The sequence below is a fragment of the Drosophila persimilis genome, unplaced genomic scaffold, assembly GCF_003286085.1.
Source record: "Drosophila persimilis strain 14011-0111.01,24,50 unplaced genomic scaffold, DperRS2 tig00000606-arrow-arrow-pilon, whole genome shotgun sequence".
Classification (NCBI taxonomy): Eukaryota; Metazoa; Arthropoda; class Insecta; order Diptera; family Drosophilidae; genus Drosophila; species Drosophila persimilis.
The window spans coordinates 601,467-626,711 of record NW_020825324.1 but is presented as its reverse complement, the minus strand read 5'-3'; the positions used below and the strand labels follow the sequence as shown (position 1 = coordinate 626,711).

Sequence of the window (25,245 nt, the reverse complement as noted above, 5' to 3'; positions counted from 1 at the left end):
GCCGAGGGCACTATCGAGCTGATACCATCAATTTCATCCTATTAAATTTTATTTTCAACGGAATATAGAAATCCAATCAAAGCAAGTATTTAGAATAAGCCAGTTAAGTAAAAATGGATTCATAAATACTATAAAATTATGTGGGCATGGCAAAATGATTTATCTAGCTAATAATATTCGACGGAATATCAAAATTGAAAAATAGGAACGACTATCCTCTTTCGTTTTTTTGTTTGACCATTTTCGGTAAAACCTTTTTACGCAAAATGCAATAAAAGCAAGTGTTTAAAATAAACCAGTCAATTAGAAAATAGGTTAATTAATTGGATAAAATTATGTGGGCATGGCTAAATGTTCTATCTAGCTAATAATATTCCACGGAATATCAAAATCGAGGAATATGTATAATAGAACTTGAATTCGTCAGTATATTTACGGTATATTTCTGAGGGTCGGACGGTATATTTCAACGATAAATCCGCGGTCACACTGCTCCCTATCCCCATATTCATTGCACGTGTGCCGCTCTGGCACTTCAATTTGTTTTCGTTTTTAAACATCTTTTACCATGACTGCCATGGAGCCTGGAACGAAAAAGAAGCGCATTTCGAAGAAGAACAAATCCGCCTGGCGCAAGACAGACATTCAAGATGTAGAGCAGTTCCTTGAGGATCAGCGCCAGGAGGAGCGCATTGGGTGGGTTCTTGCTGCCCCGAATCTTGGAGTTTTCTTAACTTTTTCCACACAGCACGTTCACAGAAAAGCAGGATGAGGATCTATTCGTGCTGGACTCCACGCCGCTGAAGGCGAAGCCCACTGTGCTGAGCATCAAGCAGAAGCGGAAGCTGAATGCCAAGAAGCCCATGCGCACATTCCAACCCATGGAGAACACATCCAAAGTGCAGGATCCCATTGTCAAGCGGTAGGTGGTGCACCTTTGTATTGATCCTCCAAATGCAAGTGCGTTCTTTCAGCAATCATGTGAAGCAAAAGAAGAACGGACGCAATATCGAAATGGAGGTGTGTAATCCCACCAAGCCGCGCCATCGACAGGCCAACAGCGATCGGGGCCAGTACTATGTAAAGATGGAGCAGCGCCTGGCCGACAAGAAGAGCAAGAAGACCAACTTTGACAACGACATTTGGCAGGATGTGGACTTTCGTGACAAGATTCCGGGCCTGAAAGACGAAAAGGGTTGGATCAGCCGCGATCTGGCCCTCCACATAGCCGGCAACGTGGGTAAAAAGTTGGTCAAGACTCACGCCAGTATGCACCACAAGACCATCAAGGGCAAGAAGTTTGTCCCTCCACATCCCGGCATGAGCTACAATCCAGCACTGGAGGCGCACAAGCAGTTGTTGTCGGAGGTCGTGGAGCGTGAGGAGGGCATCATCAAGAAGGAGCAGCATTTGAAGCGCGTCACCACCAGTATGTTCAGCAAAGTCACACCCGAGCAGCGCGACGAGCGCCGCCTGATGGAGCTGAGCGAGGGAATGGATGAAGATGCGGATGCGAAAGAGGAGGAATCCGAGCAGGAGGAGGATGACCCAAACGATTCGTCGGATAAGGCCTATCGTACAATCAATGCCGCCGTGGAGCGAGATTCAAAGAAGAGCAAACAGGCCCGCCGCAAGGAGCTCAAGCAGAAGGAGCTGCAGCGCAAAACGGAGCTCAAAAAAAAGCTCAAGCAACAGACAGCCGATCTGATCCGGTAAGCCATCTCCCCCCATCCTTTCGCCTTATCTGTTACTCAATTTGGACTCCACTCCACTTTAAGCATCAAATCGATTCGCCATGAACTGGATGACGAGGCCGAGGACCTGAACGACCTGAAGAAGCGTCGCAAGCAGCGGGCGGAGAAGAAGAAGTTCGAGCCGAAGCGCCTGGGGCGGCACAAGTTCGAGGAGCCCGATGTGGATGTCAATATGCCCGAGGATCTGGCCGGCAATCTGCGCAACGTGAAACCGGAGAGCAATCTGCTGAAGGACCGCTTCCATCTGCTGCAGAAGAACAACATGCTGCCCACAACGGTGGCCGTCACCCGCAAGAAGGCCAAGGTGAAGCGTTTCGAGCGCAACTCGCACAAGGATCCCGGAACCAGCTACCAAGATCTGGCCGATCGTCGTCGTGCCGCCGCCAAGGCGGCCAAGCAGACCCAGGATACCATTCAAATATAAGGCCTTAAATCTTCGATTATATATATTCGGTTTTTTTTCCTCGTTTAACAAAAATGTAATTAATTTTCTACAGAAATTAAAATCCACCCACACTTAGGGTGAATCCTCCTAGATCAAGGACTTGCCCAGACTGCGTTTCTGTTTCATATTGCTCTTCTTTTTCTTCTTGGCCTGCGGTCCGGCCAGCTCCCTATCCTCGATCGGCTCGATGGGACCGCTTCTCAGGTGTCCACTGGGTAAAAGAGAGATGAATGAGATGGCCATTGAAATGAGGGGAATGCTGATGCACGCGCACCTACCTCTTGACGGAGATGAGACCGCTGCCGCCGCCACTGCCGTTCGTTTGCAGGGCCTTGGACCAGTCCTCTTCGGTGCCCTTGATCAGGAACTCGTCCAGCTGCTCGGCCTTGAGGCGCTTCAGCTCCTTGCGCTGCTGCTTGCTCAGCTTCTGGGCAGTCTGGTCGAGCTCCTGGTCGAGCGAGAGGCTGATCGGCTGGAGGTCCTCGCCGCGCGGCAGATCCGCCTCCTGCAGCATGCCGCCCTCGATGTGCTGCTCGATGATGGAGCGGAAGCACTGATTGCACTTCTTCATGGCATCAAAGAACTTGGCCAGCAGCTGGTTGCCCGGCATATTCAGCTCCTGCCCGAGGGTGTCCACCGTCTTGCCTTGCACACCCAATGCCAGGAGAATGCCCTGCTGAACCAGGTCCAGCTGCAGGGACTCGAACCGGCCCTGGAAATACAGCTGGGCGATGTCTGTGAGGAGGTCGAGGATCAGCCGGAACTCGGACTGCTGGCGCGCGTAGCTCTCGAGGCGTTCCAGGTCGTGCGGCAAAAAGAACACGTCCAGTGTGTTCTTGTCCAGGGGTTTGCTGCTGCTCCCAGACTCCGCCGCGGACTTGTTCTTGAGTAGTGCCAGGCAGAGTTTCGTCTCAAACTCTCGGAACGTCTTTCCCATCAACTTGAGGACACGCCGCCTAAAGTCCTGGTAGTAGAGCCCCAACCACGGAGTAGTTGCGGGCGTGTGCAGCATGATGCAGCTGTGCTCGGCGGTTAGTTCGTTAGCCTTCTGGCTGAGGTACACGGGCACAAAGCCGGCGCTCTTCCAGAACTTTAGCAGCTCCGGCGTCAGGCCATACGAGGTGCCAATGTAGTCCACAGGCTCCGGTGTGCGCTCGTGCAGGCGTTGCAGGAGTGTGGGAATGTTTTTCCTCGGCCGGATCTGCTCTTTCAGGAGACTCAGTTGCTCCTCCTCCACCTCTTCTATGCCTGCGGGGGATGCGGAATGAAAAGTTTTTTCGGGAGTACTTTTGCGGAGGGTAGAATTCTCACCATTTTGGCCACCATCCTTGGAGGCAGTGGGTCTATCCAGGTCCAGGTTTGTGTGCCGTCCGGCATAGTAGTCCTTGAGCAGCTGAATCGCCCGCTTGCCATAGCCCATCCTCTGGTAATTGGGATGTGTGGCCACGCGCACAATCCTAACGCCGCAGAGCTTGGGAAAGTCCACATCTCCATACTGCTCGGCAATATTCCAGGGTATGAGGTCGCCGGCGGCCTTCTTGCCGCGTCCCAACGATTCGCTTATGCTCTTCGAGGAGATCTGTCCTTCCAGCGACACCTGGATGACGACGAGGATTTCGGGAAGCTGATCGAGACGCTGGACGGGACCCAGCAGACAGAATAAATGATGCGCTGGGGCGTCGCTCATCATCTGGAGGTCGTTGGGAGTGTTCTTGTAGTGGGAGGAAACGTAGATGGAGACGAGGCGATGCAGGAACGACTCGGCTGCCTTGTGGTAGGAGAAGAGAGCGTCGCGATCAATGTAGTACAGCTCGCAAACATCGGGTGTCGGGCAGCCGGAGCTGATGGACGGCACAGTGCTGGCATCCAGACAGAGCAGATTGATCAGCCAGCGCTCGATGTCGTCGTTCTCCTGGTACCGAATCGATTCATCCAGCTTCAGCGGCGGCCGGGCATTGTTCTCCTTCTGCAGCTGCGAGATGAGCTTCAGGCTGAGGGAGCGTCCTGTGCCCTCGTAGCCATTGATGGTGCTGGCCATGAACACCAGATAGGGGCCGATCATCTTCTTTACCAGTGGCAGCGGAATGGCGGCCGCCTCGTCGATCAGCAGCAGATCGGCGGCATTCAGCAGATGCGTGTCGCTGGGCGCTATATACTGGATGGTCTGCCGGCTGCTCCTCGTAATATTGATCCGGATGATGGCCTTCTTGTAGTCGGCATTTGTCGACCGGATTATGGTGTAGTCCGCATGCTCCTGATACTCGAGCGCATCGAATCCCTTCAGCACAAACTCGAACAACGTGATCAGATTCTCGGGATGCGGCGAGGTCACGTAAACATTCACATAGCCAAAGGCCACGGCCGCGGCTATCGAGAGACCCAGGGCGGCCGATTTGCCGCGACCACGTGCCGCTGTCAGAGACATGGGCGGCTTCAGCTGCTTGTCCACCAGCGCCTCAATGAACTGGGCCACGGCATTGGCCTGGTCGTAGGTCTTGCAGAGGTTAACCAAGGCCCCCGCCGGCTGTACATTCATCAGGCTCTCCTTCAGATCCTTTAGGCTGCTCTCGTTCTCAGAGCGCCCCGCTCCTGCAGGCTATAATAAAATCACTGGAATGATATTACCACACAACCACTGATCGAATCGGTTCTTACGTTAACTGGGTCCACATTGATAGTCTTTGAGCTGAGGGGGAGCACTGTCAGGTCATCGTTGACAACCAGACAGCGCTTGCAGTCGGCCAACGACAGGATCAGACGCTCGTTGAAGCGGCAGGTGACTGTCTGATGTGCCTCGGTGCGGAATCGCTTGTGCACATCCATGCTCATCGTGTAGAGCTGCTTCAGCGACTGTAGGGTCTTCAGCAGCAGAATGATAAGCCCGCCACCCTCGACGGTTTCCACTGTGCGAGCCAGCAGGTTCGGTGTCAGAGCCTCAAAGTCCTGCAGCACGCACACACCATATGTGCGGCCAAGGACCGCATGTGTCTCCGAGTAGTAACGTCCATGGATGGTGGTGGCAACACGGAAGGAATCGAACAAATCCGCCTCATTCACGTCCACCTTGCCCACGGCAATCTTCTTGGCCCGCTTTTTGCCATGGCTGAAGGAAATGAAGGGAATTACGTGAAAGTTGGGCATTTGCCAGAGAATAACTGATCGCCCACTCACTTGGATATGGCCTCGTCTTTATTCTTGTAGCACCACAGCACTGTGGGGCGCGCCTTCACCGTGGACTTGGTGAGGATATCGTAGAGTATGGGCACTTGGTCGCGCGCCTTGTCGCCAATGATGATGAACATGGTCCGATGGCCCAGCTTGACGCCATTCTCAATCATCACGCGTATGCGATTGTCAATTTTCTTCTTGACCATCTTGGCTAACTCTTGTACTAATCTCTAAATCTAATAAATAAAGGAATTATCTGCGAGAGCCGCAGAAGTTCAAAATGCACGTGTGCGCTCTAGTCTCGATACGCATCTCTATGTGCGATAGTTGTTCCTCTTCACAAGTATTCCGTGACAATTTTCATACTTATTTGTTTATACATATCGTTGGGATCGCTGGGAATTAATTCAGTGCATGAACGTTGTATGAACTGGCATAACTATATACTGTATGGTTAGAGACAGCAAAAATCAGTCGTAGTAATTTAAATACATATTGCTCACAATTTACTAGAATGTTAATGCTTTAAGGTAGAAATCTCATAATTACTTGCGGTTGTCACGGTATCAAAATATCGCCCATCCCCAGATAGCCAGCGATAGCAGCTCAAGCCTACGTTCCATTCTGAACGAACTAAATGGTTCAGAGGGAATCAAATGCCGAATACCAATGCAACGCGTATATTCAAAATGAAGTGATTTTTGAACTCCAAAAAATGATCATAATTCAATTATATATATAATCATAACTTGTAGTAGTTTTGTAAGTATGTAATACATAGATCTATTATATGTATTTTATTAAGAACAGAATGAACTAGTTCCGCTTAGACGCTTCACAGCACTTGAATGTCTTGTCTTTTCCAGCACTCCATTTGTGGCTCGCACGTTTTTGTGTAAACAAATGTTTTTCGAGTTTTAAACATTAGTTAAACACTGTAGAAGACATATATAAATCGGAGCCATGTCCTCGTGGAAGAATGCTAACAAGAGCAACCAGAAGGTGCATCGCGAGCGCCACCAGCCAGATGCGCGTCAGCATCTGGGGCTGCTCGAGAAGAAGAAGGATTACAAGAAGCGCGCACTCGACGCCCAACGCAAGGAGAAGACCCTGAAGCTGCTGTACAAGCGGGCACAGAACAAGAACCCTGACGAGTTCTACCACCACATGATCAACTCGAAGCTCTCGGACGATGTTCACCACGAGAAGCAGGCCAAAGACGAGCACACACCCGAACAGCTGTCCCTGATGCAGACCCAGGATCTCAAGTATGTGGTGATGAAGCGTACCATAGAGCGTCGCAAAATCGACCGCCTGAAGGTCGAGCTCATGGACATCGATGCGGGTAAGGCCAACAAGCACTACACCTTCGATGAGCAGGGCAGAAAACAGCAAGCTACCCTGGGCGAGCGCCTCAAGGAGACGGAGGCCACAAAGGTAAGTTTTCCCCCTCGATTGAGTAGCCAACGTAAACTAATGTACCATCTCTCCACCCCAACACCAGGAGCCCCTCGCACCCAATAGCACTAAGCAGCAGCGCATCAACGAGCTGAAAAAACGCGTGCAGCGCGAACGGGAGCTGAGCATTGTCCAGCAGAAGCTGCTGCTGAAGAAGCAGCTCAAGCAACCGCGTCTCATCAAGCCACAAAAGCTGAAGCCCGCCACAGCGGACAGGGCACCGGTCTACGAGTTCCGCTATGAGCGCAAAAAGTGAGGGATTACCAAAAGTTCCTCTTTTTTTTTTTTTGAATAAAGCGATTAAGTGTTACTGGCATACGTGTCCAATTACTGAACGGTCGAGGAATATAGACAGGATTCTTGCCTCCGAATTCCACTATATGGATGCATCTGCATCCATAGCGGGTGTATAACAAGAATCGTGATCCAAAACAAGGAAAGAAATTTGACTTAATCCCGCTGGATGGTGATGGCGATCACCTAGCTTACCTGGATTTTAAGCCGAAGTGTTTGAGGGGCTATAAAGCCCCGCCAGATTAGATACCATTACATAATAATATTAATAATTACTCTTGTTGCTTCATCCTATCCTTCATCTTTGCTTAAAAAATCACGATGTCTTTCACAGAAGCTGTGTTGAAATTCTTCAAGATTCATCAATTTCGTGGAGTGTGGAGTGGACAATGATTAGCCAATCATTCTCTCCCCATGATCGGAAATCATATTTTTCGATTTTGACACTCGGTTTTCCGAGTCCTTTTTCTGATGGCACGACTCTGCCGATCACGAAAAGACCTGCCGCGCCAAGATCGACTGCCGTATTGCAGAGATATAGCGTACAGAAGAAACCAGTATTCTACAGATACGCCAATCCCAGTCTTCGGAAGGCTATATCTCAGACAAATAGGGCCAGATCGAAGAAGGACCCACTCTACCAGGATCGTGAGGGTCCAGACTGTCAACTGGCATCAAAATCTCGACTACGAAAATGAGGCCGATTTTTTGAAAATTTAATGATGGTTACATCATGATTTTTTGCGAAAATCGCGAAAATATGGATGTCCTCTTTTCCGATGACAGTCGATTGGCAGGATCCTCCCGATCATGGAGAGACATGCCACGCCAAGATCGGCTGCCGCATTGCAGAGATATGGCGTACAGAATAAACCAGTATTCTACAGATACGCCAATCCCAGTCTTCGGAAGGCTATATCTCAGACAAATAGGGCCAGATCGAAGAAGGACCCGCTCTTCTAGGATCGTGGGGGTCCAGACTGTCGACTGGGTGTCCTTTTTTCCGATGACAGTCGATTGGCAGGACTCTCCCGATCACTAAGAGACATGCCGCGACAAGATCGACTGCCGCATTGCAGAGATATGGCGTACAGAAGAAACCAGTATTCTACAGATACGCCAATCCCAGCCTTCGGAAGGCTATATCTCAGACAAATAGGGCCAGATCGAAGAAGGACCCACACTACCAGGATCGTGAGGGTCCAGACTGTCAACTGGCATCAAAATCTCGACTACGAAAATGAGGCCGATTTTTTGAACATTTAATGATGGTTACATCATGATTTTTTGCGAAAATCGCGAAAATATGGATGTCCTCTTTTCCGATGACAGTCGATTGGCAGGACTCTCCCGATCACGGAGAGACATGCCGCGACAAGATCGGCTGCCGCATTGCAGAGATATGGCGTACAGAAGAAACCAGTATTCTACAGATACGCCAATCCCAGCCTTCGGAAGGCTATATCTCAGACAAATAGGGCCAGATCGAAGAAGGACCCGCTCTTCTAGGATCGTGGGGGTCCAGACTGTCGACTGGGTGTCCTTTTTTCCGATGACAGTCGATTGGCAGGACTCTCCCGATCACTAAGAGACATGCCGCGACAAGAGCGGCTGCCGAATTGCAGAGATATAGCGCACTGAAGAAACCAGTATTCTACAGATACGCCAATCCCAGTCTTCGGAAGGCTATATCTCAGACAAATAGGGCCAGATCGAAGAAGGACCCACACTACCAGGATCGTGAGGGTCCAGACTGTCAACTGGCATCAAAATCTCGACTACGAAAATGAGGCCGATTTTTTGAAAATTTAATGATGGTTACATCATGATTTTTTGCGAAAATCGCGAAAATGTGGATGTCCTCTTTTCCGATGACAGTCGATTGGCAGGATCCTCCCGATCATGGAGAGACATGCCGCGCCAAGATCGGCTGCCGCATTGCAGAGATATGGCGTACAGAAGAAACCAGTATTCTACAGATACGCCAATCCCAGCCTTCGGAAGGCTATATCTCAGACAAATAGGGCCAGATCGAAGAAGGACCCGCTCTTCTAGGATCGTGGGGGTCCAGACTGTCGACTGGGTGTCCTTTTTTCCGATGACAGTCGATTGGCAGGACTCTCCCGATCACTAAGAGACATGCCGCGACAAGAGCGGCTGCCGAATTGCAGAGATATAGCGCACTGAAGAAACCAGTATTCTACAGATACGCCAATCCCAGTCTTCGGAAGGCTATATCTCAGACAAATAGGGCCAGATCGAAGAAGGACCCACACTACCAGGATCGTGAGGGTCCAGACTGTCAACTGGCATCAAAATCTCGACTACGAAAATGAGGCCGATTTTTTGAAAATTTAATGATGGTTACATCATGATTTTTTGCGAAAATCGCGAAAATATGGATGTCCTCTTTTCCGATGACAGTCGATTGGCAGGACTCTCCCGATCACGGAGAGACATGCCGCGACAAGATCGGCTGCCGCATTGCAGAGATATGGCGTACAGAAGAAACCAGTATTCTACAGATACGCCAATCCCAGCCTTCGGAAGGCTATATCTCAGACAAATAGGGCCAGATCGAAGAAGGATCCACACTACCAGGATCGTGAGGGTCCAGACTGTCAACTGGCATCAAAATCTCGACTACGAAAATGAGGCCGATTTTTTGAAAATTTAATGATGGTTACATCATGATTTTTTGCGAAAATCGCGAAAATATGGATGTCCTCTTTTCCGATGACAGTCGATTGGCAGGACTCTCCCGATCACGGAGAGACATGCCGCGACAAGATCGGCTGCCGCATTGCAGAGATATGGCGTACAGAAGAAACCAGTATTCTACAGATACGCCAATCCCAGTCTTCGGAAGGCTATATCTCAGACAAATAGGGCCAGATCGAAGAAGGACCCACACTACCAGGATCGTGAGGGTCCAGACTGTCAACTGGCATCAAAATCTCGACTACGAAAATGAGGCCGATTTTTTGAAAATTGAATGATGGTTACATCATGATTTTTTGCGAAAATCGCGAAAATATGGATGTCCTCTTTTCCGATGACAGTCGATTGGCAGGACTCTCCCGATCACGGAGAGACATGCCGCGACAAGATCGGCTGCCGCATTGCAGAGATATGGCGTACAGAATAAACCAGTATTCTACAGATACGCCAATCCCAGTCTTCGGAAGGCTATATCTCAGACAAATAGGGCCAGATCGAAGAAGGACCCGCTCTTCTAGGATCGTGGGGGTCCAGACTGTCGACTGGGTGTCCTTTTTTCCGATGACAGTCGATTGGCAGGACTCTCCCGATCACGGAGAGACATGCCGCGACAAGAGCGGCTGCCGAATTGCAGAGATATAGCGCACTGAAGAAACCAGTATTCTACAGATACGCCAATCCCAGTCTTCGGAAGGCTATATCTCAGACAAATAGGGCCAGATCGAAGAAGGACCCACACTACCAGGATCGTGAGGGTCCAGACTGTCAACTGGCATCAAAATCTCGACTACGAAAATGAGGCCGATTTTTTGAAAATTTAATGATGGTTACATCATGATTTTTTGCGAAAATCGCGAAAATATGGATGTCCTCTTTTCCGATGACAGTCGATTGGCAGGACTCTCCCGATCACGGAGAGACATGCCGCGACAAGATCGGCTGCCGCATTGCAGAGATATGGCGTACAGAAGAAACCAGTATTCTACAGATACGCCAATCCCAGCCTTCGGAAGGCTATATCTCAGACAAATAGGGCCAGATCGAAGAAGGATCCACACTACCAGGATCGTGAGGGTCCAGACTGTCAACTGGCATCAAAATCTCGACTACGAAAATGAGGCCGATTTTTTGAAAATTTAATGATGGTTACATCATGATTTTTTGCGAAAATCGCGAAAATGTGGATGTCCTCTTTTCCGATGACAGTCGATTGGCAGGATCCTCCCGATCATGGAGAGACATGCCGCGCCAAGATCGGCTGCCGCATTGCAGAGATATGGCGTACAGAAGAAACCAGTATTCTACAGATACGCCAATCCCAGCCTTCGGAAGGCTATATCTCAGACAAATAGGGCCAGATCGAAGAAGGACCCGCTCTTCTAGGATCGTGGGGGTCCAGACTGTCGACTGGGTGTCCTTTTTTCCGATGACAGTCGATTGGCAGGACTCTCCCGATCACTAAGAGACATGCCGCGACAAGATCGACTGCCGCATTGCAGAGATATGGCGTACAGAAGAAACCAGTATTCTACAGATACGCCAATCCCAGCCTTCGGAAGGCTATATCTCAGACAAATAGGGCCAGATCGAAGAAGGACCCACACTACCAGGATCGTGAGGGTCCAGACTGTCGACTGGCATCAAAATCTCGACTACGAAAATGAGGCCGATTTTTTGAAAATTTAATGATGGTTATCTTTTCCGATGACAGTCGATTGGCAGGATCCTCCCGATCATGGAGAGACATGCCGCGCCAAGATCGGCTGCCGCATTGCAGAGATATGGCGTACAGAATAAACCAGTATTCTACAGATACGCCAATCCCAGTCTTCGGAAGGCTATATCTCAGACAAATAGGGCCAGATCGAAGAAGGACCCGCTCTTCTAGGATCGTGGGGGTCCAGACTGTGGACTGGGCAGGACTCTCCCGATCACTAAGAGACATGCCGCGACAAGATCGACTGCCGCATTGCAGAGATATGGCGTACAGAAGAAACCAGTATTCTACAGATACGCCAATCCCAGCCTTCGGAAGGCTATATCTCAGACAAATAGGGCCAGATCGAAGAAGGACCCACACTACCAGGATCGTGAGGGTCCAGACTGTCGACTGGCATCAAAATCTCGACTACGAAAATGAGGCCGATTTTTTGAAAATTTAATGATGGTTACATCATGATTTTTTGCGAAAATCGCGAAAATATGGATGTCCTCTTTTCCGATGACAGTCGATTGGCAGGATCCTCCCGATCACGGAGAGACATGCCGCGCCAAGATCGACTGCCGCATTGCAGAGATATGGCGTACAGAAGAAACCAGTATTCTACAGATACGCCAATCCCAGCCTTCGGAAGGCTATATCTCAGACAAATAGGGCCATATCGAAGACGGACCCACACTACCAGGATCGTGAGGGTCCAGACTGTCGACTGGCATCAAAATCTCGACTACGAAAATGAGGCCGATTTTTTGAAAATTTAATGATGGTTACATCATGATTTTTTGCGAAAATCGCGAAAATATGGATGTCCTCTTTTCCGATGACAGTCGATTGGCAGGATCCTCCCGATCACGGAGAGACATGCCGCGCCAAGATCGACTGCCGCATTGCAGAGATATGGCGTACAGAAGAAACCAGTATTCTACAGATACGCCAATCCCAGTCTTCGGAAGGCTATATCTCAGACAAATAGGGCCAGATCGAAGAAGGACCCACACTACCAGGATCGTGAGGGTCCAGACTGTCAACTGGCATCAAAATCTCGACTACGAAAATGAGGCCGATTTTTTGAAAATTTAATGATGTAACCATCATGATTTTTTGCGAAAATCGCGAAAATATGGATGTCCTCTTTTCCGATGACAGTCGATTGGCAGGATCCTCCCGATCATGGAGAGACATGCCGCGCCAAGATCGGCTGCCGCATTGCAGAGATATGGCGTACAGAATAAACCAGTATTCTACAGATACTCCAATCCCAGTCTTCGGAAGGCTATATCTCAGACAAATAGGGCCAGATCGAAGAAGGACCCGCTCTTCTAGGATCGTGGGGGTCCAGACTGTCGACTGGGTGTCCTTTTTTCCGATGACAGTCGATTGGCAGGACTCTCCCGATCACTAAGAGACATGCCGCGACAAGATCGACTGCCGCATTGCAGAGATATGGCGTACAGAAGAAACCAGTATTCTACAGATACGCCAATCCCAGCCTTCGGAAGGCTATATCTCAGACAAATAGGGCCAGATCGAAGAAGGACCCACACTACCAGGATCGTGAGGGTCCAGACTGTCGACTGGCATCAAAATCTCGACTACGAAAATGAGGCCGATTTTTTGAAAATTTAATGATGGTTACATCATGATTTTTTGCGAAAATCGCGAAAATATGGATGTCCTCTTTTCCGATGACAGTCGATTGGCAGGACTCTCCCGATCACTAAGAGACATGCCGCGCCAAGATCGGCTGCCGCATTGCAGAGATATGGCGTACAGAATAAACCAGTATTCTACAGATACGCCAATCCCAGTCTTCGGAAGGCTATATCTCAGACAAATAGGGCCAGATCGAAGAAGGACCCACACTACCAGGATCGTGAGGGTCCAGACTGTCGACTGGCATCAAAATCTCGACTACGAAAATGAGGCCGATTTTTTGAAAATTTAATGATGGTTACATCATGATTTTTTGCGAAAATCGCGAAAATATGGATGTCCTCTTTTCCGATGACAGTCGATTGGCAGGACTCTCCCGATCACGGAGAGACATGCCGCGACAAGATCGACTGCCGCATTGCAGAGATATGGCGTACAGAAGAAACCAGTATTCTACAGATACGCCAATCCCAGTCTTCGGAAGGCTATATCTCAGACAAATAGGGCCAGATCGAAGAAGGACCCACACTACCAGGATCGTGAGGGTCCAGACTGTCGACTGGCATCATAATCTCGACTACGAAAATGAGGCCGATTTTTTGAAAATTTAATGATGGTTACATCATGATTTTTTGCGAAAATCGCGAAAATATGGATGTCCTCTTTTCCGATGACAGTCGATTGGCAGGATCCTCCCGATCATGGAGAGACATGCCGCGCCAAGATCGGCTGCCGCATTGCAGAGATATGGCGTACAGAATAAACCAGTATTCTACAGATACGCCAATCCCAGTCTTCGGAAGGCTATATCTCAGACAAATAGGGCCAGATCGAAGAAGGACCCGCTCTTCTAGGATCGTGGGGGTCCAGACTGTCGACTGGGTGTCCTTTTTTCCGATGACAGTCGATTGGCAGGACTCTCCCGATCACTAAGAGACATGCCGCGACAAGATCGACTGCCGCATTGCAGAGATATGGCGTACAGAAGAAACCAGTATTCTACAGATACGCCAATCCCAGCCTTCGGAAGGCTATATCTCAGACAAATAGGGCCAGATCGAAGAAGGACCCACACTACCAGGATCGTGAGGGTCCAGACTGTCGACTGGCATCAAAATCTCGACTACGAAAATGAGGCCGATTTTTTGAAAATTTAATGATGGTTACATCATGATTTTTTGCGAAAATCGCGAAAATATGGATGTCCTCTTTTCCGATGACAGTCGATTGGCAGGATCCTCCCGATCATGGAGAGACATGCCGCGCCAAGATCGGCTGCCGCATTGCAGAGATATGGCGTACAGAATAAACCAGTATTCTACAGATACGCCAATCCCAGTCTTCGGAAGGCTATATCTCAGACAAATAGGGCCAGATCGAAGAAGGACCCGCTCTTCTAGGATCGTGGGGGTCCAGACTGTCGACTGGGTGTCCTTTTTTCCGAAAACAGTCGATTGGCAGGACTCTCCCGATCATGGAGAGACATGCCGCGCCAAGATCGGCTGCCGCATTGCAGAGATATGGCGTACAGAATAAACCAGTATTCTACAGATACGCCAATCCCAGTCTTCGGAAGGCTATATCTCAGACAAATAGGGCCAGATCGAAGAAGGACCCGCTCTTCTAGGATCGTGGGGGTCCAGACTGTCGACTGGGTGTCCTTTTTTCCGATGACAGTCGATTGGCAGGACTCTCCCGATCACGGAGAGACATGCCGCGCCAAGATCGGCTGCCGCATTGCAGAGATATGGCGTACAGAAGAAACCAGTATTCTACAGATACGCCAATCCCAGCCTTCGGAAGGCTATATCTCAGACAAATAGGGCCAGATCGAAGAAGGACCCACACTACCAGGATCGTGAGGGTCCAGACTGTCAACTGGCATCAAAATCTCGACTACGAAAATGAGGCCGATTTTTTGAAAATTTAATGATGGTTACATCATGATTTTTTGCGAAAATCGCGAAAATATGGATGTCCTCTTTTCCGATGACAGTCGATTGGCAGGATCCTCCCGATCATGGAGAGACATGCCGCGCCAAGATCGGCTGCCGCATTGCAGAGATATGGCGTACAGAATAAACCAGTATTCTACAGATACGCCAATCCCAGTCTTCGGAAGGCTATATCTCAGACAAATAGGGCCAGATCGAAGAAGGACCCGCTCTTCTAGGATCGTGGGGGTCCAGACTGTCGACTGGGTGTCCTTTTTTCCGAAAACAGTCGATTGGCAGGATCCTCCCGATCATGGAGAGACATGCCGCGACAAGAGCGGCTGCCGCATTGCAGAGATATGGCGTACAGAAGAAACCAGTATTCTACAGATACGCCAATCCCAGCCTTCGGAAGGCTATATCTCAGACAAATAGGGCCAGATCGAAGAAGGACCCACACTACCAGGATCGTGAGGGTCCAGACTGTCGACTGGCATCAAAATCTCGACTACGAAAATGAGGCCGATTTTTTGAAAATTTAATGATGGTTACATCATGATTTTTTGCGAAAATCGCGAAAATATGGATGTCCTCTTTTCCGATGACAGTCGATTGGCAGGACTCTCCCGATCATGGAGAGACATGCCGCGCCAAGATCGGCTGCCGCATTGCAGAGATATGGCGTACAGAAGAAACCAGTATTCTACAGATACGCCAATCCCAGTCTTCGGAAGGCTATATCTCAGACAAATAGGGCCAGATCGAAGAAGGACCCACGCAGGTCAACGCAATCGATGTTACCCACTTAGAGTTTATAGATAAAGATCTGAGCAGCAATGGTCCTTGCATCCTAGCGCGAGCAGAGCTGCACGAGGCGAAATCTGCCAACTTTCTGGATGCCAGGATGGGCTACAGCTTCAAAACGCGTAAGTGAATCAGTATATAATTGTGGACATATTCAAATATATTTTCTTTCACAGAGCACTTATGTACCCAACATTTTGCCACAAGCCGAGTCGAATCCGATTTCCCCTCCGCCAGACGGAGACCCATCCAAGCACCGAAGCGTGTTCGAGACAAACGGAGTCCTATCCCAGACAGAGAGAATCGTATCGCAGCAGGACAGAAGCGCATCCCTTGCAAGATCTGCACCTTACTAACCATCGGCATCATTCGAACTGGGCATCGACAACAAGGAGTTTGACTATGGCAACCAGGAGAGGAGCTACGAGGGCTACTAGACTCTAGATACATAGATCTCGTTGCTGTTAGGTTTAAGGATGTACGCGTGAATTCATTTAGAAAGTAGATACAAATGTTTTCACTTGTTTATTTGTTTATCCTAAGCTAAGTTTCGATGAATAAAAATATTGAAAAATCATCCTTGCTGTATCCTGTATGGGGGATTACAAAAAGGCTTGGCACGCCCAGATCGGTTTGCAAATAGCGGAGAAAACTAAATATTTGTATTGGGGAAATAGTCCTTGATCCTTGATAAGGACTCCATTAAATCAGGGACATTTTGTCGATCACAGGAAGCCATCGCACGCCCAGATCGGCCCACAAATAGCCGAGCAAATAAAATATGTTTTTTTTTGGTTGTTGGAGTCCTTACAGAAGGATCAAGGACATTTTTCTGATCACCGGGGAGCCATCGCTCGTCCCGCTCGGGCCACAAGTAAGAGAGAAAACAAGAAATATATGTTTTAAGAAAATATCCTTGACCCTTGGTCCTTGATAAGGAATGCATTGGATCAAGGAAGCTATTATGAGCACAGGGTGCTGTCGCACGCCTAGATCGGGCCACAAATAACGGAGTAAACTAAAACAGTTGTTGCATAGAAAATTTTTGTTGTTGTACAACAACAACTTTCAAAAGGCCAAAAACGAGAATTTGTGATCTGAAATACCAGGCGAACAGAAATCAGCAGAAGGTCGCGTCTTAAAAATAAAATGCCCGACCCAAAAGTATGCAACATTTTTTAACTCGGCCATACGAAAATGTTGCATGCTGTTGGGGGTTAGAAAACGGAAAAAAATTTAAAAATTAAAAAAAAAACTTTTTAATGCAATCCGTATCAAGGACCAAGGATCAAGGATATTTTCTCCAGACAAATCTATCTTGTTTTCTCCCCTATTTGTATCCCGATCGTAGCTTGCGACGTCTTCCTGTGATTGCATTAATGTTCCTAATTTAATGCAATTCGTATCAAGGACCAAGGTTCAAGGATATTTTCTCCAGACAAATCTATCTTGTTTTCTCCCCTATTTGTATCCCGATCGTAGCTTGCGACGTCTTCCTGTGATTGCATTAATGTTCCTAATTTAATGCAATCCGTATCAAGGACCAAGGGTCAAGGATATTTTCTTAAAACATATATTTCTTGTTTTCTCTCTTACTTGTGGCCCGAGCGGGACGAGCGATGGCTCCCCGGTGATCAGAAAAATGTCCTTGATCCTTCTGTAAGGACTCCAACAACCAAAAAAAAACATATTTTATTTGCTCGGCTATTTGTGGGCCGATCTGGGCGTGCGATGGCTTCCTGTGATCGACAAAATGTCCCTGATTTAATGGAGTCCTTATCAAGGATCAAGGACTATTTCCCCAATACAAATATTTAGTTTTCTCCGCTATTTGCAAACCGATCTGGGCGTGCCAAGCCTTTTTGTAATCCCCCATACAGGATACAGCAAGGATGATTTTTCAATATTTTTATTCATCGAAACTTAGCTTAGGATAAACAAATAAACAAGTGAAAACATTTGTATCTACTTTCTAAATGAATTCACGCGTACATCCTTAAACCTAACAGCAACGAGATCTATGTATCTAGAGTCTAGTAGCCCTCGTAGCTCCTCTCCTGGTTGCCATAGTCAAACTCCTTGTTGTCGATGCCCAGTTCGAATGATGCCGATGGTTAGTAAGGTGCAGATCTTGCAAGGGATGCGCTTCTGTCCTGCTGCGATACGATTCTCTCTGTCTGGGATAGGACTCCGTTTGTCTCGAACACGCTTCGGTGCTTGGATGGGTCTCCGTCTGGCGGAGGGGAAATCGGATTCGACTCGGCTTGTGGCAAAATGTTGGGTACATAAGTGCTCTGTGAAAGAAAATATATTTGAATATGTCCACAATTATATACTGATTCACTTACGCGTTTTGAAGCTGTAGCCCATCCTGGCATCCAGAAAGTTGGCAGATTTCGCCTCGTGCAGCTCTGCTCGCGCTAGGATGCAAGGACCATTGCTGCTCAGATCTTTATCTATAAACTCTAAGTGGGTAACATCGATTGCGTTGACCTGCGTGGGTCCTTCTTCGATCTGGCCCTATTTGTCTGAGATATAGCCTTCCGAAGACGGGGATTGGCGTATCTGTAGAATACTGGTTTCTTCTGTGCGCCATATCTCTGCAATGCGGCAGCCGATCTTGTCGCGGCATGTCTCTTAGTGATCGGGAGAGTCCTGCCAATCGACTGCCATCGGAAAAAAGGACACCCAGTCGACAGTCTGGACCCTCACGATCCTGGTAGTGTGGGTCCTTCTTCGATCTGGCCCTATTTGTCTGAGATAAAGCCTTCCGAAGACTGGGATTGGCGTATCTGTAGAATACTGGTTTATTCTGTACGCCATATCTCTGCAATGCGGCAGCCGATCTTGGCGCGGCATGTCTTTCCATGATCGGGAGGATCCTGCCAATCGACTGTCATCGGAAAAGAGGACATCCATATTTTCGCGATTTTCGCAAAAAATCATGATGTAACCATCATTAAATTTTCAAAAAATCGGCCTCATTTTCGTAGTCGAGATTTTGATGCCAGTTGACAGTCTGGACCTTCACGATCCTGGTAGTGTGGGTCCTTCTTCGATCTGGCCCTATTTGCCTGAGATAAAGCCTTCCGAAGACTGGGATTGGCGTATCTGTAGAATACTGGTTTATTCTGTACGCCATATCTCTGCAATGCGGCAGCCGATCTTGGCGCGGCATGTCTTTCCATGATCGGGAGGATCCTGCCAATCGACTGTCATCGGAAAAAAGGACATCCATATTTTCGCGATTTTCGCAAAAAATCATGATGTAACCATCATTAAATTTTCAAAAAATCGGCCTCATTTTCGTAGTCGAGATTTTGATGCCAGTTGACAGTCTGGACCTTCACGATCCTGGTAGTGTGTGTCCTTCTTCGATCTGGCCCTATTTGCCTGAGATAAAGCCTTCCGAAGACTGGGATTGGCGTATCTGTAGATACTGGTTTCTTGTGTACGCCATATCTCTGCAATTCGGCAGCCGCTCTTGTCGCGGCATGTCTCTCCGTGATCGGGAGAGTCCTGCCAATCGACTGTCATCGGAAAAAATGACACGCATATTTTAGCGATTTTCGCAAAAAATCATGATGGTTACATCATTAAATTTTCAAAAAATCGGCCTCATTTTCGTAGTCGAGATTTTGATGCCAGTTGACAGTCTGGACCCTCACGATCCTGGTAGTGTGGGTCCTTCTTCGATCTGGCCCTATTTGTCTGAAATATAGCCTTCCGAAGACGGGGATTGGCGTATCTGTAGAATACTGGTTTCTTCTGTGCGCCATATCTTCAACTAAGCTGTGTTGAAATTCTTCAAGATTCATCATGAATCGGCGTTGTTTTTTTTGAAAAACTAGCCAGAGCTGCGTGCTAGCCTAGCACTGCTAGGGCTGCAGAATCCAAATATCGTTTTAATCGAACTAAAGATTTGTCACCTCTCGATATGGCTATGGCTGCAATCGATAATTTGTTTACAATGTTACATCTAACATCCCTAAAGCTTTCCTATCATCACAGACACGAACCTTGCTCTAATGATGTTCTAAAGTGAACGAACCCACGAGAGGGCGTTGTGTGTGCCTAGCCAATACCTAAACCAGTCCTGGGGGCTGCATTGCTAAGAGTTCCCTTTTCTGCCGGACCAATTTCTATGGATGGGACTATAGTATATCCTAATGGTCCCATGTAGTGCAGGCTACAAGGTGTCTGCGGCTTGTTTCTCCTCATTCGTGTCACACTTCTCTGAGACTGTGAATATCCTGATAGTTAACATTTTACACAAAAACAATTTGGCATTGAATGAATAAAAAAAAAAAAACAGAACAGCACGCAGAAGTGCAATTGAAGGTATCAGACCGCAAAGAGCTATGGAGATATGTAATCCCATATTTCTTAAAAAAAAAGAGGAAAAGCGAGTCAACTAATTTCATGTGAAACCCTGACCTAGGGCCAAGGGTGGTGGCACTCCCTCGTCCTCATACAATCTCTGCCGCATGCTGCACCGCAATCGCCTTTTTGTACGACCACCACCCTTCGTTACTGTTCCCGTTGCCGTTCCCGTTCCCGTTCCCATTCCCAATCCCGTTCCCGGGTATCGGGTAGGGGGCACAAAGCTGGGTCTCAAATTACAAACCCAATTGATGCTAGTTAAAAAATTTGTGGAAGGCTTTCTTTCAGTCGCGTATTTTTGGCTTTGTTCGCGCGTCGTCCCACCCCTGGGCCCGACTCGACCCGACCTCTGTGATTGCTGTTGTGATGCGCACATGACAAGTCCGATTAGGGCCGCCGGCTCTGGTCCTGGCTCTGGCTCTGGCCCTCGTCCTCGTCCTCTCCCTCTCCCTCTCGCTGCGGCGCTGTCAGCGAGTCCATCCTCCCGTGTGTAAACCGTATCCCGTACCTCCCGTGTAGTGTGGGTCGTGTGCCCTGGAAAGTGTCAACACAGCCATCTATTTTGTGCATAATTTGGCGTGCCAAAACGCGCGACGCGACTCATCAGAATATGGTGTCATATGTTTTTATGGTGGCTTTCTGTCTGTCTGTCTGTTTGTCTCTCTGGCTGTCGCCTGCGGTCTCTGATTTTTACCCTAACAAGCCCTAACCGAAAATATGGAAACCCGAATCTGTTTGCATTCCATGATTGAGTGTCGCTCTGAGCCTTTGAGCATGGGGCGCATGGATCTGATATCCACGTTTCTTAAGATACAAAAGAAGCTGTATCGAAAGATGAGAGGAGATGATCGCATCCCCATACTAAGAACTTGCAATATATTTCCAAAATCTTTGACTTTTGACTTTGACTAATTTTCACTCGGCATTTCCAGCGCCAAAACGATTGATGGATTGAAAAGCTATGGATGGTCGTGTAATAGATTATTTTGGGGATAATGCTGGGTAATTTTGCATCTTCCACCAGTCCCACAGCGAGGGATATCCATGAAATGGGCGGTTACTCTACTGTGGGGGGAATCTGTCCTCCCTCTGATTCGGTTTTCTCTCGTATGCAAGGACCAACGCCAAAGTCCACTATCAAAAATTCTTTGTCGCAACTCTAGAATATCCCAAAATATATATAAATCCCCACAATACCTTCAATGATGAACAGATCTATAATTGTAAAACATTGTTCGCGGATTTCCTTACTTCCTTCTTCGATCAATGCTAGAAACAGAGCACGAATAGTAGGAAAGCGCATTACATCTGAAATACAAGAGGGAAATGCCTATATGAGTCTTTGGATAATGCAGAATTTCTTTTCCTGCATTCTGCGAAGCGAACTCCCATGTTTTTTCTATCAGATCAGAAGATCATTCACTGGACCTTTCTATGGGGTATCCACTCGTATGTTACGGAGATGCCGAATCTGATGTCCCTCTAGAAGCACTTCTGGAATCTGGAAATTGGCTTGCGAATGACATCTCTGGGCATTACCCCGCTTCCCCGTTTCCTCGAGTAAGCGCTGAGCAAGTGCCACGCCCACAGCCACATCCTCGTCCTCATCCTCAGTCATATCCTTATTCAAAAACCATGACATTGGATGGGTGTGGGATGTTGGCTGTGGGCTGTGGGCTGTGGGACGTGGAACGTTCTGGGGGCACGTGTAAAGTTCTTAGCCCCGGTCACGTGGCCGCACGTGGCACGTGGGACATTCGTCCCGTGGCAAGGCCCCGTCCCCCGGCCACAGTTGTCGCCTGTTCTGCTGTGATAAGCGCAACCTGGCAACTCTACACGCGTGTTCCTGAAGAGATGTCAGAGACCAGGTCTCGCGTTTCCGTTTTCGCAGCAGCTTGGGTGCAGCCCCGCCCTCTATACGTCCCGCTTATCATGATGCAGCAGCAGCAGTACCGGCAGCATCAGCGGAAGAGGCAAGGTACAGCGTAGACCGGGGGACCGGTGCCTGCTGCCTGCTGTCTGCTGTCTGCTGCCTGTGTCAATGGTTTTGTTCCCGTAAATATCTTAATTCGCCGCTTCACCGCCCCCGACACGCGTGAATAGTGTGCATTTGACATGAGAAAAACGCTTCGGCTCGGGCTAGCAAAAGAAAAGCGCGGAAAAGGCCGAAAAGCGTTTTCCTCCAACCATTCCCATTCCCATGCCCATTCACATTCACACGCAGCGGCGACCTAACGAGCTTACAACAGAATTTATAATCCCATTTTGGGAACATTATAATCATACAAATTCATAGAAAGAGTGCTATAGACGTGGGAAGCGGTCTGAGAGGCCGCTTCAATTGGGAGATCGAAAGGATTTGATTTGGTTAAGGCCCTTAGAAGGTAGCACTTGCGACTCCTAATTGTACGAATTCAACATCATTCTCAAAGGAAGAGCATGCTCCCATCTACAATAATATGATATAACATAACTGGAAGAATGGGAAGCAATGGAAAATGGATAGGAATAGGAATAGGAATATACGAACGAAGAAAGGACTTTTTGTATTTACAAATAATAATAGTCAAATACCATACCATATTTTTCAGAAAAGATCTAATGCATTGCGAAACTATTACTATCGTACAGGGAGTACTGCGTCATACGAGTATGTGTGTTTATATATTGTCAGAGCGTTCCTTTGGCACTTCAAAAAATTGTCAGTACAAAATTCAATAATTTTGGGTTCAGGTTTTGGCGTTGCTCAAGATGTTTCTCAACACGAATGCAGTTGATATGAACATGTTTCTCATGGCCGACGACGTGTACAACTTGGTTGAGATCTTCAATGAGGCAGCCAGCCTGGAGGCCAGGATTATCAAAGGCGTCGAGGCTATGCTCGTCGTCTGTGACGTGGCGGTTTCCGTGCTGGTGCTCATCACATTGACTCTTAATTTCTATAAAATATTGCGTCGGAATTTTGTGAAAAGTGGGAGCTCGGATCCTCCACAAAAACAAGCGATGGATCGAGGCAGCAAAGAAAACTTCTGGGACCCCGAAGAGGAAGTCCAGGATATCCAGGACCAGACAGTACGGATACCCAGAAACAGTGAATCGGAGAGCAAGAGCACTGATGACGAGGTCACCGTGATGTCACCGGAAGAGGAAAACTACTCCGCCAATATGATCGGAACGCCAGAGTGGGCTGCCAAGTATTTGGCCACCGGCGGACCGGGACACAGCCAGCTTCAACCAAGGTGCATTTAGCAGATACCTCCCCGTATCCCTCAATTTATTGAGGCCCCATGATAGGCTTACGGCTGTGATGCAATTCGGATGCTCAAAACGAATTTAATCCCATATCTTACCAATCGAATTATCCCAAATAATAGGAAATAAATAATAATAATGGGTAAATAGTTGCCGTGTGGATTTACCTGTCCTGCTACCATCCCCATCCCCAAAGCCAACCCCAACCCTAACTCCAGCCCCGCATATCCCTGGACAGGCACGCGTCAGGAGCTAACAATCCAAAGGGGAACGAGGGAAAACGAGTGCAAGTAGAACTCGAGCCCGAGCCATTAATATAAATGCCAACTAGGAAGTCAACAGGCGCCGCACTAGACAACAAATCCCATAAGCAAATTCGGGACAGCACTCCACGACACGCCACTCCACAGCACTGCGCACCACTCCTTGCCCCTTGGATCGCTCAAGTGCAACCCCGCTGTTGCGACACTCGCCATTCGACACTCAAAACGCTTGGAAAACACCAGGAACCAGGAACCAGGCACCAGGCACCAGACACCAGGAGGAACTCGAACTCGAACTCGAACCCGTACACGGATTTTTTATTGTGCGAGTTAACTTTGAAGTGTCGCTGTTTATGGGCTGCGGAAGTGCCAGATCCAGAGCTAAAACCCGTCCATTCCCTTCCGTGCGTTCATCTGTCAGTCAGTCGCTGTGGCGTTCTGTCTTTCTGTCGAGAAACGACTGAGAGGACTAACCCCTAAATTGACCTTTAAAACTCCCAAATGCGCAATTTATCATTTCCTCACCAGGAAAACCCCTAACACAACCCATCGCAAAGGGATTGTTCATCCGCTCTTGTTGTTTTTTTTTTGGGATGAGGAGGGGGGGTTGGGTCTGCGAGATGGTACGAGTAGATGCGAATGCGTATGCGGATACGGATACGGATTTTTGACAGGGCAGACGACTGCCGCCTGCCATCAATCGTTTAGAGAGGAGCAGCGCAAGCCGTACGGCAATCCAGCCGGAGACCCAGACCCAGTGCCAGGGCGATAGCGATAGCGACAAATCTGATATCAGATGCGTCCCGAGACGAGGCTTAAGTGCGTGTAAAGCGCACACCCACAAAAATCTACCCCCCCTTCCACAATCTACAATCCACAATCCCTGAACCCCCGGACCACTTGGACCATCGAGGCATGGCAAGTTTTGGCAACACTTTAACCCATTCGGTGGGTATTCATTCGACGTGCCTCGTACGAATGTCATTGCGGTTGGGGAGTAGAGTGGAGTGGAGAGGAGGGGAGGGGAGGGGAGTGGAGTGATGGAATGGCAAGTGGATTCCGGGTGGAGCTTAATGGGTGTGTGGCAGAAGAAGGCCTTCCGTATTTCGATCCTACATTTCTACAATTCCTTCGAGTGGCCTTTCCTGAGTGTATCCTGGAGTATCTTTACCAATCGTCTATATCTTTATTATTATTGTCCTTCTAGATACGTATCTTTTGGTGTATACAGCATAACCCTATGGCCGTTCCATCATAATTCACAATTTTCAATGTATTAGAACGCTGGCACCATCCCAACACAGAAACTTCTCCAACCGATGAGCGCTGTTGCATGACACGCATTCTGTGCATTTTTTAACTTTAATCTCCTACATATAACTTTTCTCTTCAAAGC

The 25,245-nt window shown here is 48.3% G+C and overlaps 4 protein-coding genes across 5 annotated transcripts; 3 read left to right on the top strand and 1 right to left on the bottom strand.

The window, feature by feature from the left end:
- The first annotated feature begins 568 nt into the window (after positions 1–568).
- Positions 569–2,308, top strand: LOC6597258 (ribosome biogenesis protein NOP53). Its single transcript, XM_002022416.2, has 4 exons — positions 569–696; positions 749–922; positions 975–1,712; positions 1,779–2,308. Exons 1-4 carry the CDS (start codon positions 569–571, stop codon positions 2,176–2,178), a joined length of 1,440 nt encoding a protein of 479 aa, XP_002022452.1. The 3' UTR covers positions 2,179–2,308.
- Positions 2,183–5,586, bottom strand: LOC6597256 (RNA cytidine acetyltransferase). Of its 2 annotated transcripts, none has more exons than XM_002022414.2 (5): positions 5,371–5,586; positions 4,855–5,302; positions 3,511–4,795; positions 2,478–3,447; positions 2,183–2,410 (listed from the first exon to the last, which is right to left on the bottom strand). In XM_002022414.2, exons 1-5 carry the CDS (start codon positions 5,571–5,573, stop codon positions 2,287–2,289), a joined length of 3,030 nt encoding a protein of 1,009 aa, XP_002022450.2. In that variant the 5' UTR covers positions 5,574–5,586; the 3' UTR covers positions 2,183–2,286. The 2 variants fall into 2 exon arrangements, with proteins under 2 accessions (XP_002022450.2, XP_026846547.1); XM_026990746.1 differs by having other exon boundaries at positions 2,362–2,410; positions 2,474–3,447.
- A 705-nt stretch (positions 5,587–6,291) lies between these two features.
- On the top strand, positions 6,292–7,135 carry LOC6597255 (probable U3 small nucleolar RNA-associated protein 11). Its single transcript, XM_002022413.2, has 2 exons — positions 6,292–6,804; positions 6,872–7,135. Exons 1-2 carry the CDS (start codon positions 6,331–6,333, stop codon positions 7,079–7,081), a joined length of 684 nt encoding a protein of 227 aa, XP_002022449.1. The 5' UTR covers positions 6,292–6,330; the 3' UTR covers positions 7,082–7,135.
- Positions 7,136–23,069: 15,934 nt separating this feature from the next.
- LOC6597253 lies at positions 23,070–23,733 on the top strand. Its single transcript, XM_002022411.2, has one exon. The coding sequence runs from the start codon at positions 23,086–23,088 to the stop codon at positions 23,581–23,583; it is 498 nt and encodes a 165-aa protein (XP_002022447.1). The 5' UTR covers positions 23,070–23,085; the 3' UTR covers positions 23,584–23,733.
- Positions 23,734–25,245: the final 1,512 nt, after the last annotated feature.